The sequence below is a fragment of the Acanthochromis polyacanthus genome, chromosome 8 (assembly GCF_021347895.1).
Source record: "Acanthochromis polyacanthus isolate Apoly-LR-REF ecotype Palm Island chromosome 8, KAUST_Apoly_ChrSc, whole genome shotgun sequence".
Lineage (NCBI taxonomy): Eukaryota > Metazoa > Chordata > Actinopteri > Pomacentridae > Acanthochromis > Acanthochromis polyacanthus.
Window position 1 is genome coordinate 33,193,816 of NC_067120.1, and position 16,248 is coordinate 33,210,063.

Consider the following 16,248-nt stretch of genomic DNA (forward strand, 5'->3'; position numbering starts at 1 on the left):
AGCATCTGGAAAACAGCATGATTATCCAAATGTAACTAAGAGAGCAAACATTTTTTTATATGGGCATGTTTTTTCAATTTTAGATCCCACTTTGCAGGCAAAAACTTTAGTTTGGTGGAGACTTGTCGTGTAGTTTTGTGTAATTTCTTTGGGAATAGTCACCAATTCTGTTCTACTTGGATTGAGCCATATTTTTGTTTTTGTGGTGCATACACGTGGTTCAGAAAATATCACTAGTTGAATTCTGCATAATGAATTTCATTGCTATATACGTGCACAAAGATGGGACTTTCCATTTCCAGTTTAATTTTTTCTTTTCTTCAACTCACTCATATTCAGACACTATTTGATCTCTTTGTTCAATATTGCAAATTCTGAATCAATGTCATGATGATAAATAATAAAAAATGTGGGCTTGTATCTTAAATAGCTCCTGAGATTTCACCATTTAAACAGTCTCAAACTGCAGAAAATAAACATGTCAAAAATGGGCAGACGGTCACTTTTGAAAATTGTTATTCAAGTATTTGATATATCCAAGTACAACTTCACAGATGCCTTCATAAATAGCCATATTTTATGCCATAACAATCTGACAAATCAGGGATGGTTGAACAGAAACAGTTGTGAAAATGTAATAATTTGAGGTAATGTAGAGCAGTTTTAAAAGGTTTTAGCAAAGTTGCAGGAGAGCTGGTGTGCTGGAGCTGCAGTTTGGTTATAAGAGGGAGAAAGGGGCTTCATAGATCTGCACATTCTAGAAGAAGCAAAGATGTATAGTCACATCTAAACCATCTTAAGGCACGAAGGGATTATTCTAAAGGAGAAAAATAGCTAGATATGTAACATTAATATACAGAAAGTAGTTTTTAGGGGTTAAATCAACTTATTTTTGTCGGTTTTGTCAGGTATGTAACAGTTCAGGGTGTAAATAGTATTTAAAAGTTAATATATACGCAAGAAATTCTGTGCTGCAATGCATAACTCTCCAATTAGTTGACAGTTACTGTACAACTGAGCTCAGTTTGAGCACCTTGTGTGGCCCCTGGAAGTAGCAGCAGTGAAATATTGTTTTAAATGAAAAAGAAAATGGGCATTTACTTGGACGTAGGTGCAAGGAAGCTCATACTTGAGGAGTCAGAAGACAGCCGAGATGAAGGAAGCAAGACGGCGTTTGGCTCGGCTGCTGAGAAACATCTGCCAAAAATTAGTAGCCCCTGAACAACAGCGGTGCAGAACGCCAAGCTGGCTCTGGGCATCACACAGGCAACCGGAGACACAAGGATGGAGGGAAGGAACAGAGGAGAAGGACAGGAGAGCCGACAGAAACACAGTCAGAAGGTGTAAAAAAAGAAAGATTACTGGTCTCTGATCAGCGCTGATGAGCCGCAAAGGCGTCCCAGAGAGACAAAGGAAGACGGGAGGAGGAGGAGGAGAAACAAAGAGGGAACAAGGGAAATTAAAGGAAAGGAATCAGACATGAGAGCAGGGAGAGTGTCGGAGAGGATGCATGAATGAAAATGTGAGCGAATGAGATCTGTGTTGGGAGAATTAAGGCCGATGGTGGGTGCAAAGGCAGTGGCGACAAAAGGAGTGTGAAAATGAAGATTGCTGTGTGGGAGGGAGGCAGAAAGGAAAAGATGGTTTGTGGCAAAGAGGCTGCCAATATCCTGATGGAACTTTTGTGTGTCTGCATTTTTGTTTTGGGGGAGATTTTTTTTTTATTATGTGTGCAGGTGTTTGCTTTATCTTCACATGCATGAATGCACATCCGTCCGTGTGGTTTGGCAGATGCTCAAACAGCGACAATATTTATTTTTAATTGGACAACTTGTCTTTGTCGGCTGCTGCTCGTCTGTGTCATCGTCCCACAATGAGGCGGTACAACATGGAGATCCAGCACGGTAAAAGGCACTCAGTGCAATGAATAGACCACAGCAGCAATGGATTTTTACCGTTGACACTGGACTGTTGGCTTCACAATATTTCATGCCTCTGAGAACACAAGGACTCTTCCAATCTAAAGTGACAGGTGCCTGATTTACAGCTTTGATCTTAAAGGTTGAGTTCTTGGGTTTTCAAGCGGCCGTTACTCTGACCAGATATAGACTCTGAGGATAAAACCACTATTTCCACCATGCAGTCACTCTGGGAAACAACTACAGTCCCCAAGCATCGGTCATCATAACGGATAGACCGATTATCAGCCTAGCCGATTATCGTGGCCAATATGTGGCATTTTTCCAATTATCTGTATTTTTATTGACAAATTATTGATAAATGCTACTTCAGGTCTGATGCAGCCTCCTCCCTGTCTATCGTCACTCTGTGGTCTCACAAATGTCTCTCAAGCAGCAAAAACTGAACAAGAAACAAACCAGTGAATTCGCTTCTCTTACTGTGGCTAAGGCTGAGCTAACGACTAGCGGCTAAGTTAGAAGGCAGCCACAGATTAACCTGAAACAGAGTCTGGAAAACAATAATTAACAAAGCTTTAACATCATGGACCTCCATGAGCAATAAAAATGAACAGTGAATGATTAAGAAAATACAGAAGAACAGCAGACTTAACTGCAGTAAACAAAGTGATCAATCTCCGTGGATCCACATAAACAACACAGACCGTGCTAATTTAGTCGCTTCTGTTTCTGTTTCACATATTTAACTGTGGTCCCCCTTATTAATGAAGAAGTCTAGCTATGAATGACAGGTTCTCTGCTATCATACACTGTTGAAACATTTCATTTAACACACTGATTATCAGACTTTCTTGACTACCAATGATCAGAATCAGCATTGGCCCTCAACAAACAAAAAAACCCACATCAGTCGAATTCTGCCAGTCACGCTTCAATGTAATTGTCAAGAAAGTTTTTGAAAAGTTGAAAAAATGTTTCTAAAAAAAGATGTAATTTTCCATTAACGGGTTGGGAGTGAAAAACTAGGCTGACAGAAGGTGGCGCTATAGGTTACGTTACAGAGAGCTGTATTAAATAAGAATAGAGGAAGCTTAAAAGAAAATGGCTGCTTCTCAAATCACATTCTTTTGCTATGTCCAAAATTATCTTTATAATGCTGTTTGAATGTTAAGTTACTATTGTTAGACCCTATTTAGTCACTAAAATGTCACACAATACACCATGAAAAGCAGAATGCAGTCGACAGTAATTAACTAACTAAAATGTATCATCATGTATTGCACTGAAGGAGAATGAGAGAGATAGTTGAGCATTGGTAGCATTTTCCATACATTTCTGACACTTATTTTATAGTGTTGGGATGTATTTTCTACAGAATGTATATTTTCTATTTGTGTAGCTACTCAAAATGTATTGATTTATATCCTTTATTATTATTATTCCTCCTATTAGTATCATTAGCATTATTTTCTTTTTCATTACTATCACTCATTTATCAATTTTTACATATATACACATTTTTTTATACAACTCTATGTCAGTTTATAAAGTACATGGCTGAAAATGTTGAAGTGAAAAGAAAAAACTGTAACCAGCCCGTATGATTTCAATAAAAAGTTCGGGAAAAGAAGGCTATGTTTTAGGGTTTACATTGTATGTACCAGCTTATTGTTCTCGAGTTCACGGTAAATTCCACCACTCGCTGTTTAACATTTGGTTACAAAAAAACAAAAAACAAGACAGCGTCGCCCAAATTTCAACGGGTCGTCTTCTATATACAGACAGTATAGTAGAACGACTGCAGCCGTGTTAATGTGCACATTTTAATCAGCTGTTTTGCATCTTAAAAGAATTACCAAATATTCTGCTGTTGTTAAGTAGCTCATCAATAATTTCATATTTGAACTGTTCGGTCTGAATCCTATTTAATATTCTGACTGTGGTTTATTTAGTGCTTTTAACAGCTCTGCTTTCATATCCATTTTAATTAGACGACCTTGCTTATTTACATTATAATGGATTCTGTTTGAGTTAAAACTCTTAAATGGCATTTAATGTTTTCAAACTAGTTGTTCAACAGTGCATTAAAGCCACTTTCACAGCAGTCAAAGAGAAGATCTCAATGTGAGGGGTTTTTTTTGTGTGTGTGTGTGCAGACCAGTAATAGCTTTGCATTCATGCTGCTATTTATCCATTAATCCTCTGACAGACAGAAAGACACCTAAAGCACAGAATCACCCACAGTATCATCCTCCTCTGCTCTTCGTCTTCCATTTAAACCCTCTATTCTCTCTCCTCTTCTACTTCCTTTGGACGGAAACTTCTACTTTTTTAATCCGCCCTCTATTCATTCTGGAGGTTTTCGAGTTTCCGAACGGTTTATGTGCAGCCAGCCGGACACAAATAGTCAGAAAAAAAGCGATCTTGGTGGGAGTGAGAAGTTTACAAGGTGCTTAGAGGCTCCCACGCTGCTTTCTTTGGGAGATTTTTCATCTATTCTTCCACTGCCATCTGTTTTTTTTTTTTTAAACAACACAACCATGGTTAGAACTTAAGAATCTCTCAATCACACAACTATAATGCTGCAAGTAATAAAAAAAAAAAAACAAGGAAAAATACAAAAAAAAAAACACAATTAGCATATTGTACAGAGGGTTTGCTTACTTGTTTTGGAGTAAAACTCAGAATTTGCATCCACAGTAAACCTGCACATTGTATTTACCTCATTTTAAATTCTTAATTTCACTGATATTCATTAACCCTCTGAATACCAAAGTTTTAGGGCATCATTTTGCTCTGTGTTACATTTTTTACTCACTGTAAGGTGATTATTTTTTACTGGTCCTGCACCTCTATGGAAACAGAACAACTATGACTAGAGGCTGTAAGAACTAAAAAAAAAAAAAAAAAAGTTTTCATGTAGTTTAACAGAATTATATCATCAAAAATATCAAATCATAAAATAAAGAAAATTAAAGCTAGTTTCTTTTGCATTTTATTTGACCCAAACATTTAGAAACCTGTAATCAATGTCAATAATAATTATTATTAGAATAATACATTTAAAAAGGAGAAAACATACATTTCTTTGCTTATTTATTTAAGAAAAATTGCAAAAATTTTTGAATTATTAATAATATAATAATATAAATGAAATACCATATTTCCAAGTCAATGATAGCTTCACAGTTGTGCCAAGAAGTGCATTTTTTTTTATTTGTGACAGAATCCAATCAGAATAAGCAATTTATTTTTGGAGAATTTTTGAAACAGCGATGTACAATAAAGCCTTATCTTGAATTATCACAATATCAAGCTTTGATTCCGCTGATTGCTGTTTAATGGCATAGGAGAAAATGTAAATTTCTTTGATGATTTATTCTGTAGAAAATTAGAAAAAGTACTATTATTAGTCTAATAACCATTTTATTCAAATAAAATATATTTTAAATAAAATGACATTTTATGACGTAAAAATAAAATGGCGTTTTCCCAGGTACCCATAGGTGTTACCAATACACAGCCTGCTGTTCAGCTCAAAAGTCCCTGAATTTTTGTTTGGTGACTGTTGGTTGAAGTAATGGCTGCACAGTTCTGCTCAGCAGTGCAGAATTTTTAGTTTTTCACAGAGTCTAATTAGAGTAAGCTGTTTATTTTTGGAGATATTTTTAATGAGAAGTCGAGTGAAGTGATTCTGATGAAATATCCTGAAAGTTAAACTGATTTGACAGTTTCTGTTTCTGATAAATGGTGTAATTTTGGTGATTCTGTGAAACATGCTGCCTCTTGTCTCTGGCATGTGGACAACAATACCTCCACTCCTCTGACCACAGTTCATTCACTCTGACACAGTTTTGTTCCATAAACACACATATACGCACAGAAACCCACAAAAGAAGGACAAGCACCTGCTTTCTTTGCACATGAATTCCGCCGAGTACATGCAGACACACGGAAAGTAACTAAATTTAAAGTGTGTTGTCAGATTGGATTTGCCAGCAGAGGGGAAGCTTCCTAACCAGACTTTCTCTTTCTCTGTAGATGCTGCAGCCCCAGTTTAAACCCCACAGCATCCAGCAGGTGCTTCTGAGGCTCTTCCAGGTATTTTTTTTTTATTATTAATTCATCTTTCCATTACCACGCTGCTCTAAAATCAGCCAAGTCATTACTTCACAATCTCGGGCCAAAGGCTGAGCGGAACAGATTGTCTTTATTACACATTATCTGTGACCTGTGTATCTATTTTTTTTCAACCCATTCTGTCTGTAAATGCAGCGCAGCGCTTCACATCAGTCTGTATGTTTAAATATCTCAGTGTAGCTCCCCGAAGGCAGAAGTGCTTCATGTATTTTTCATGCGGGTTCTCATAAAGAATTCACTCCAGCATTGCGAGCAGGATGTATTTTCACAGTCAGGTCTGAGCTGCAGGTTAGCTTGTTTTATGCGTCTTGCTGTTCTGGTGTCTCATTTCATTTCCTCTCCAGCATGAATCCAGTCTGCTTGATTTGATGGTGGTTGTTTTATCGCAGGTGATTCCTGGAAGGTCGCCGTACGGCTCGTGGGATCCGGGACGCTGCCTGCGCTGCGCCGTGGTTGGGAACTCGGGAAACCTCCGCGGGGCCGGATATGGAGCGACCATCGACGGACACAACTACATCATGAGGTGAGACGGGCAGAGACGAGCAGAGTGGATGCATTAGATAAGAGCGAGGAATTAAATTAGATCCCAAGAAGAAGGCTTGAAGTGGAAGAGGAGGAGGCAGGAGAGAGTTCATGTGAGGAAAACTCTATACCACCACCATTAAAGTTCCACTGTCATCCGGATTTTGTGTGCACTTACAAGGAAGACGGCAGATGTGTGCGTCAGATACTAAATTTAATCTCACAGTTCAACCATCTGAACCCCAAGCAGTTTCTGGGTGATTTTTTCTTTACATTTTTACCCACTGTGGGCTCTTTGTTCACTGCAATATGAAGCCTTGCAGCTCTATGGAAATGAAACAATCATGACGAGAAGTAGAGAGAACTTAAAAATGTCTTCCATGCAGTCTGATGCAGCTATAATGCTGTTAATCATAAAAAAGGACAGAAAAAATGAACATGAAAAAAATGGAATCAACATGTTGTTTAGGTGGTTTGTTTACAAATTTTGGAATAAAGTCCACAATCTGCATTTTCTACAGTGAACCTGCAGACTATAGTTGTCTGTGTTAACCCTTTGAACCTTAAAGTTTCTGGCTGTTTTTTTTTTCCTTGCTCCTGTCACATTTTTACCCATTATTACCACTAATTTTTCACTACAACATAATAAAGTCCTGCACCTCTATGGAAACAGAACAACCATGGCTAGAAGTAGGAAAAACTCAAAAATGTCTCCCATGCAGAATGACACAATTACAATGCTGTCAATCATACAAAAAAAGGGGGAAAAGTACACGACTGAATTTATCTAATGAATTATTTTACAAAAATTGAAACAAATGGAAACAACATGTTGTTTAGGTGGTTTATTTACTGATTTTAGAGCCATAAAGTATATGCCTGCTGGCTATAGTTGCCTGATTTCAAATCCCTAACTTCATTTTTATTCATGAACCCTCTGAACCTTCAAAGTTTTTTGGCATTATTTTGCTCCTGTCACATTTTTACTCATTTTTACTCGCAATCTTTCACTGCAATTTAAAGTCCTGTACCTTTATGGAAACACTACACAACAATAGCTAAAAGTAGAGAGAACTCAAAACTGTTTTTGTGCTGTTTAACAAACTTATGTCATAATAAATATAAAATTCTTTTCTTTAAATTATTATTTTACAAAAAAAATGCAATTAACATGTTGCTTTGGTGGTTTATTTGCTCACATTTTGCATCTTTCACAGTAAAAAAGAAGTCACATACAGTGGGTACGGAAAGTATTCAGACCCCTTGAAATGTTTCACTCTCTGTGTCATTGCAGCCATTTGCCAAAATCAAAAAAGTTCATTTTATTTCTCATTAATGTACACTCAGCACCCCATCTTGACAGAAAAAACAGAAATGTAGAATTTTTTTTCAAATTTATTAAAAAAGAAAAACTGAAATATCACATGGTCAGAAGTATTCAGACCCTTTGCAGCGACATTCACATTTAACTCACATGCTGTCCATTTCTTCTGATCCTCCTCGAGATGGTTCTGCTTCTTTATTGGAGTCCAGCTGTGTTTAATTAAACTGATTGGACTTGATTAAGAAAGGCACACACCTGTCTATATCAGACCTTACAGCTCACAGTGCATGTCAGAGCAAATGAGAATCATGAGGTGGAAGGAACTGCCCAAGGAGCTCAGAGACAGAATTGTGGCAAGGCACAGATCTGGCCAAGGTTACAAAAGAATTTCTGCTGCACTCAAGGTTCCTAAGAGCACAGTGGCCTCCATAATCCTCAAATGGAAGAAGTTTGGGACGACCACAACTCTTCCTAGACCTGGCCGTCCAGCCAAACTGAGCAATGGTGGGAGAAGAGCCTTGGTGAGAGAGGTAAAGAAGAACCCAAAGATCGCTGTGGCTGAGCTCCAGAGATGCAGTCGGGAGATAGGAGAAAGTTCCACACAGTCAACTATCACTGCAGCCCTCCACCAGTCGGGGCTTTATGGCAGAGTGGCCCGACGGAAGCCTCTCCTCAGTGCAAGACACATGAAAGCCCGCACAGAGTTTGCCAAAAAACACACGAAGGACTCCCAGACTATGAGAAATAAGATTCTCTGGTCTGATGAGACCAAGATTGAACTTTTGGTGTTAATTCTAAGCGGTATGTGTGGAGAAAACCAGGCACTGCTCATCACCTGCCCAATACAATCCCTACAGTGAAACATGGTGGTGGGAGCATCATGTTGTGGGGGTGTTTTTCAGCTGCAGGGACAGGACGACTGGTTGCAATTGAAGGAAGGATGAATGCGGCCAAGTACAGAGATATCCTGGAGGAAAACCTCTTCCAGAGTGTTCAGGACCTCAGACTGGGCTGAAGGTTCACCTTTCAACAGGACAATGACCCTAAGCACACAGCTAAAATAACAAAGGAGTGGCTTCAGAACAACTCTGTGACCGTTCTTGACTGACCCAGCCAGAGCCCTGACCTAAACCCAATTGAGCATCTCTGGAGAGACCTCAAAATGTCTGTCCACCAACGTTCACCATCCAACCTGACAGAACTGGAGAGGATCTGCAAGGAAGAATGGCAGAGGATCCCCAAATCCAGGTGTGAAAAACTTGTTGCGTCATTCCCAAGAAGACTCATGGCTGTACTAGCTGAAAAGGGTGCTTCTACTCAATACTGAGCACAGGGTCTGAATACTTCTGACCATGTGATATTTCAGTTTTTTTTTAATAAATTTGCAAAAATTTCTACATTTCTGTTTTTTTCTGTCAAGATGGGGTGCTGAGTGTACATTAATGAGAAATAAAATGAACTTTTTTGATTTTGGCAAATGGCTGCAATGACACAGAGAGTGAAAAATTTCAAGGGGTCTGAATACTTTCTGTACCCACTGTAACTGTTGGTTTTATAAGTCAGCAATGGACTCACAGTTTTTCTCAGTAGTGCAAAATTTTTTTGTTTTTTTTACCGATTCTAATTGGAGTAGACTGTTCATTTTTTGACAATTTAAAAAAAAGAAAAGAAACCGGTAGAATAAAGTGATTTTGATGAAATGTCATGATATCAGAAAAGGTTTCCGACTGAACAAGGACCATGGGAAGGTTAAGCTGATTTTACAGTTTCTGTTTCTGACAAATAGTGCAATTTTGTGAAACATGATCCCTTTCAAACTCACCGATGTTTTTTTTTTTTTAAGGTTCAGGGGGTTAATGCTGTCCTTCTATTCAGCTCTTTGATTGGCTGATAGAGGTCATGTGACTCGCCACAGAGCGCTGTATACATCCGAGAAGCTGAGGCCTATAAATTGTGTCTCTGTCGTACACAGCGGCTCACAGAGGCACGTAAATCCTCCCCTCAGTTGTTTTGGTGCAGCAGTGATGGATCACAGAGGCTGATTGTTCCTGAACAATCAGGCTTTATGTTGTTTCCTGCACAGTGTGTGAGGACACGAACCGCCGCCATGAAAGACTCAGCAGCATTTTGTGGCTTTTTAAAGGCAATAGCATCCATTAGTGTTGCATTCTCCACAGACCTGTGTGGGCAGCTTCCAACTTGTGTCTCCTGAAATGATTTCTCATCACTGCGGTTTGATTTTCATTTGTTTTTAAAATCAGTTCGGCCCACCGCCTGTCTGCACACCGTTTTCACTCCAGCTATCTGAACAAACATCTGTTTTTTGTTCACTGGCATATGGGAAGGTGCAGTCAGTGGCCATTCTTTGATTTTTATTCGAAGTGCACCTTCCTGTTTACATAAACAGATCACTCCTCCAGACAGTGAGTCACATCGATTGTACAGTAAATACAGCGAATGTCTCGAGTGGAGCCGAGTGGTTCAGTTACTGTCTGCCTGAAGGTTACACTGGACAAGGTACACCTGCTTTATCGGACGTGGAAAACCCCTTGTCAGGAGAATTGTTAAAGCTGTGAGATAAACTGCAAGTAAACAAACGTAAAACTTGTTCAGCCTCGAGGCAGCAGACAAAAGCACAGAAGAGGAACTAATTTGATCACTGAAACTGAATAACATTATTCTTGTCTTTCTTTAGTGACGAGGGGAAAAATGAGTTTGGAACAAAGGAATACAAAGTTTTTAGTCAATATTTGCTTTCTTAGCTGTCAGTCGTGTCTTTTCTATTAATCTGACCGCAGCTGAACGTGTTGCTTCGTGTCTAAATTAGTATGCTGATTGCTGTTCCATAAAACTCACAACTACTGCAACTCACAACTCTTAACTGCATGCACAGGATCACATATTTTGAGTTGTGTGATGTGGTTTAGGGCTTTTTCCACATTTCAGCACCAATACTGATGCAAAAAAGAGCACAAAAGTGTTCCAAAATCTCTGAATACCTTTCTCTATAATTTCAAACTGAAACATCCACAAATATAAAACTTTAATTTTATATTGAGGCTCAGCAAAAATTAATGTTATCCAGGTTTTTATGATGTTGTTTCTGCTAAAACATTAACAGTATTTGAAGTTCAGTTAGTCCAGTTGTGTGTAGGAGTCTTTCCTCCGCAAGGATTTGTCATCTAAAAAAAAAAACTCCTTTTTGGTAGGACAGAAGACAATCTGGACGGAATTGAATTCATTATTTAAAAATCTCCACATTTTCCAGCTTCACTTTACACCTCTGAACTTTTAACCTCTTTTCCCGCACCAAAATCCCTCAGATCAATGGATCAATTATTATCAAAATTCACAAGTTCAGGCTTAAAACAAAGGAGGATAATGCTGTTACTGTTTTAGCTACAACACTGTGGAACAAACTCCCCCTGACAGCTGCACAGACAAGCTTTTGCATAACATTTTACTGCCTTTACATCAAATACTTTCCAAGACAGTCTTTTTTTTAAAAAAAAACTTGCCCATCAATCCATTTCAATTTATTTGCACATTTTAATTTGAGTCTTTGTTTCAACAACAACATCTCAGAAACTATTAAAGATGAAAGCATAGATTTTCACCGGTATTTCTCATCATGTCATTATTCAGAATCTGCCAAATGGGACAAGTAGATCAAATTGTCTCTGATTATAGGTGAGTTTAAATATGACAGAAAAATGAAGTTTTTATGAAAAAGTCTCATCTTTGAGCACATAATAGCAAAAAAAAAATAGCAATTCAGAAGTAAACTAGTGATATTTTCCAAACCACGCGTAGTTAGATGTCGCAATAAAACAAAACATATAGAATACTTTATCATGTGAAATACTTCCTCACACAAGAATACAATACCACAAAAACATTGCTAGAAAATCTCATCCAAGTAGACTTCGGGAGTTTGATGTTATATTAATGTTCAAATGTCACGTTTCACAGCTTGCTGCACTGTCTCCATGTGGCAATGAATGAAACCGATGTTGATCTTTTCATTTCCCAATAACACTTCTGAAAAAGCCGGAATTTCTAGGAGCATGAATTCAAGTCGTGCACCACAAAAAGTTGCTTCCAGAGAAATTACAGGAACTGCACGATGCCAGCGAGTCGGCACGAAATGAGATCCCTGTCAAACTATTTTGGCACCTATCTGACTCCAGCTGGTTAACAGCTCTCAGCCTGAACATCTCTCACACTGCTCTGACTCTCTCTCAGGATAAATCTGGCCCCGACGGTGGGCTATGAGGAGGACGCCGGCAGCCACACCACCCACCATTTCATGTACCCGGAGAGCGCCAAGAACCTGGCGGCCAACGTCAGCTTCGTCCTGGTTCCCTTCAAGACTCTGGACCTGGTCTGGATCACCAGCGCTCTGTCCACCGGCCAGATTCGATTGTAAGGCTCAGATACGCATAAGCACGGATTAACACATATTTAGACGCACATGCATCTGCACAGAAACATAAATTGAGTTCTGCCGCTCTGACTTGAGGCCACGCAGACGCTCATGAGTGTAGCTGGAGGGCTTAAATACGATTCACTTTGCATAATACGCCACAGAGCAGAATTGTGGGAGTTGCTGGGCTGGAACAATCTGTCAGACGTCAATCATCCCAGAATTCATAGCTGCAGCAATCACATAAAGTGCTGATTGAATGAATTTAATCAATTTCTCTCTCTCTCAGTACTTACGCTCCAGTGAAGCAGTTCCTCCGCGTAGATAAAGACAAGGTGGGTGTTTTCAACCTTCAATTCCATTAATTTTTGGTCATTTTTTTCCCCCCACACACTCGCAGTTAAAAAAAAAAGCCTCACACACGCACACACACAGTGACCCTGCAATATTTCACCCCCTCCCTATAGTTGATGAAGGATTACAGTTAGATTATAAAACCTTCTCATTGTTTTCAGTAATCTTCAGCTTGCTCTTTAATCCATGAAAATAAATAAACTCAAACTAATCCCCGCCATGTGAAGACTTTGTGACCGTCTTTGCCCGGTCAGAAGATAGAGTTTTTTTTGGGCCAAACCTCCTGAAAATATATACGATTTCCTCCGCCACTGTGGAGCTCCGAGCAGCCTAAAGTGTTTGTTGGGACTGACTATCACCTGGAGGGGGATGATGAATTTGTAATTACTATTCATTCCGTTAAGAGCGCTTTTAATCTTTCACGGTGATCAAAGCCGGGAGGGGGGATTAAAATTTAACTTGGCAAAATCTTTTCTTGTTCAGAAGGACCTTTTGAATATGCATTAAACCGTATTACTGCATAAGCATTTTATGTAAAATCTATCAATGTGAGGAACTTGGATTTAGCCTTTAGTTAACTCAGGAAAATTCAGAGGTCACTTCTGTAGAACAAACTTGCTTTTTATGCAGGATTTAGGAAATGATTCATACTTAAATCTACAGTACTTTACAGTGTTTTCCTTTCTCTATATCCGTCCAACACGCAGGTCCAGATCTTCAACCCAGCTTTCTTTAAATACATCCACGACCGCTGGACCAGACATCACGGCCGCTACCCATCCACTGGGATGCTGGTGCTGTTCTTTGCTCTACACGTCTGTGATGAGGTCAGTTTTGATATTTCTTTGTCTGCTTTCACATCACCACATCCTGAAAATGCTTTTCTCTTGCTCAAATTACTATTTTCCAATCAGTTTATCTATCGGCTACTTTACTAAGTAGTTGATTCATCTTAACAGTTAATTTGCCTCCAAAAAAATCTACATGAGTAGTCAAACTGATCATATGATGACAATTTTATATTTATGTTTGGAGCCTTATGGTTGTATGTAGCAGCTACACACATAAAAAAATATATATTAACCTCTGAACCTGCAAATCTGTTAGGGAGTTTGAAATCCAAATTATCTTGAAGAAATCACAGATATTACAACATTTATCAGAGCCAAAAACAGGCGTAGCACCCCTGCCCTCTATAAAACAGGTGTTCTTTTTGATTAATTCCTTAAATATTAACCCTGAAAACTAGTGCTATTTATCTTCGCTTTCCTTCAGTGTAGTAGCTTGAAAATTAAAATATTCTAACAGTATTTTCCCTATAAGGCACGAATGTAGACTCCAAATAGGTTAGGAAACTTATCAATGAAGTAATCAATCGCCATACAGGAAGCATGATTACCAAAATAAGTTCTTCTTGTTTAAAAAAATAAAATAAATTGTTAAATAAAGAATTAATGCAATTAATTTAAACCCATTGTATCCACACTTATGTTTCACTTTCTTTAAGAACTTCCTGTTTTGTACAGAATTTAAGCCAATTCAGAAGTTATTCACAGCATGTAAAACGTACAAAAACTGATTACGACTCACTTTACATACATCAGCTGCTTGTATGTGGATCAAACAGCTTTAACATGCAAATACGCATAATCTCACGGTGTATTCTTGTGAAACTTTGTTGTTTCTTGGAACTGAATAATTGTGACCAAAGAAATGTTTGCTGTTACAGTCAGGTCTGAGTTTAGGAATATAGTAAAAATGCAAAGAATAATCAATATGTTCATCAACTATTAATTTGTCACCAGCTGTTTGATCATTGATTAATTGATTTGAGTAATTTCTTTTTTGAACAATTCTCCGATTCTACCTTTTAAATTTGAATATTCTATAGTTTCTTTCATTCTTTATGACAGTAGACTGAATCTCATTGGGTTGTGGACAAAACATGGCATATGAGGACGTCATCTTGAGCTTTGAGAAACTCTGATCAACCTATTTCACCATTTTCTGAGACACTAAAGGAGTAATGAATTTATCTGGAAACTCATCAACAGATTAATCAGCAATGAAAATAATGAATGAAATCAAGGCATTTTCATGCTTTGCCAGCATTTAAGTCATGTGGAAAATGGCATTTCAAGTGGAAAATGACAATAAATAAGTTGAAATGGCCCTTTTAAGCTACTTCAAGTGGTCAAAAAAAAAAAAGCTGAATTGTTCATGTAGAACACAGAGAAGGTAAATTGAAGCAGAGACTTGAGGACAATTGCTTTTGTTGACTAAAATCAGTAAATGATTACTTTTTGGCACAACACTGTCATAACTAGTCAAATAAAATAAACGCTGCTGGCCTGATGAGTGCCAAATGGTCGTTTCACACCCTTAAGGAGCAATGAAACAACAACAAAAAAGTACCTGGGAGTTGAAGCTGTTCTGAAGATGGCTCAATGTTGTCAGTTTGTGTCCCTGGAGCGAAAAGGGGATGTCGGCGAGCGTCGATGGAGACCTCCTGGCACCAGAGACTCAAGTTGTCCGTGTCTTTTACTTCCAACGTGGACAGAGGAACTCTAAGTAGGCTCTGGACGCTATCTGGTTTTCTCTCCACTCGGTTAGCTTTGTTAGCAAAATGGTGGTCTGATGAATATACAATATATAGCTTAATATGCTACTTAATTAGCACAAGTTCACACGTAGCTAAACAGGCTAACAACAGTCCCTACTGGATTCTTCTGCTGCTCCAAAACTTGGAAAACGTAATTCCACACAAAGAATGTCGAGCTGAAAATTCAAGGAAAATGTTCACAAATCGGCATAAACACAACTTGCAACTTTGAAATTTACTTTGTTAATAAAGCTAACATTTCTCCAACTATTTTCTGTCATACCGGGAACATTTGGCTCACATCTGTTCTCTGCACATGCGCTCATCTCATGTGGCAGATGTCAGCCAGTAGGAGCACAATACCAGACGTAACATTGACAACAAAGCAAAAACAAAATTATTTTTTCTTAAATATTTATCTCTTTAACCTTATATAATCTACAGTAAACTGTATATAGTCCACAAAATAGTTTTTTTTAAAAACATAGAACACCTGCATTTCACTCATTTTTAACATAAAATGACTTTTAATCACTGGTTTAATTATTGTGAATTCTTTTCTATTTAAATTAAAATATTTAATGTCTTACTGGGTCCCTGGGTTACCGAAATGATAAACCTCTCTTTGTCATCAGGTGTGTTTCCAAATGCCTTCAAGCACGCCATTGTGGAGCCTTTACTAAAAAAAGTAGGTTTAGACCCGGCAGACCGAAATAGTTATAGGCCTATCTCTAAGCTGCCATTCTTGTCAAAGATCCTTGAGAAGGTGGTTTGCAATCAACTGTCTTCTTACCTTGATCAGCATAACTTCTTTGACAAATTTCAATCTGGCTTCCGTAAGCACCACTCCACGGAAACAGCCCTACTGAAAGTGTCCAGTGACATAATGATGTCTGCCGATTCGGGTCAATGCACCGTGCTAGTTCTCCTAGATCTGTCCTCAGCTTTTGACACTGTTGAC

The 16,248-nt window shown here is 38.4% G+C and overlaps 1 protein-coding gene across 2 annotated transcripts in view; it reads left to right on the forward strand.

Moving 5' to 3' along the window:
- st3gal2 (ST3 beta-galactoside alpha-2,3-sialyltransferase 2) overlaps positions 1-16,248 on the forward strand; it is a 106,995-nt gene that overhangs the window by 80,859 nt on the left and 9,888 nt on the right. For both annotated transcript variants that reach the window (XM_051951479.1, XM_051951480.1), the window contains exons 4-8: positions 5,961-6,020; positions 6,449-6,582; positions 12,151-12,330; positions 12,621-12,666; positions 13,393-13,512. In XM_051951479.1, the coding sequence (XP_051807439.1) occupies positions 5,961-6,020; positions 6,449-6,582; positions 12,151-12,330; positions 12,621-12,666; positions 13,393-13,512 (540 nt within the window). The remainder of the gene's footprint in view (positions 1-5,960; positions 6,021-6,448; positions 6,583-12,150; positions 12,331-12,620; positions 12,667-13,392; positions 13,513-16,248) is intronic.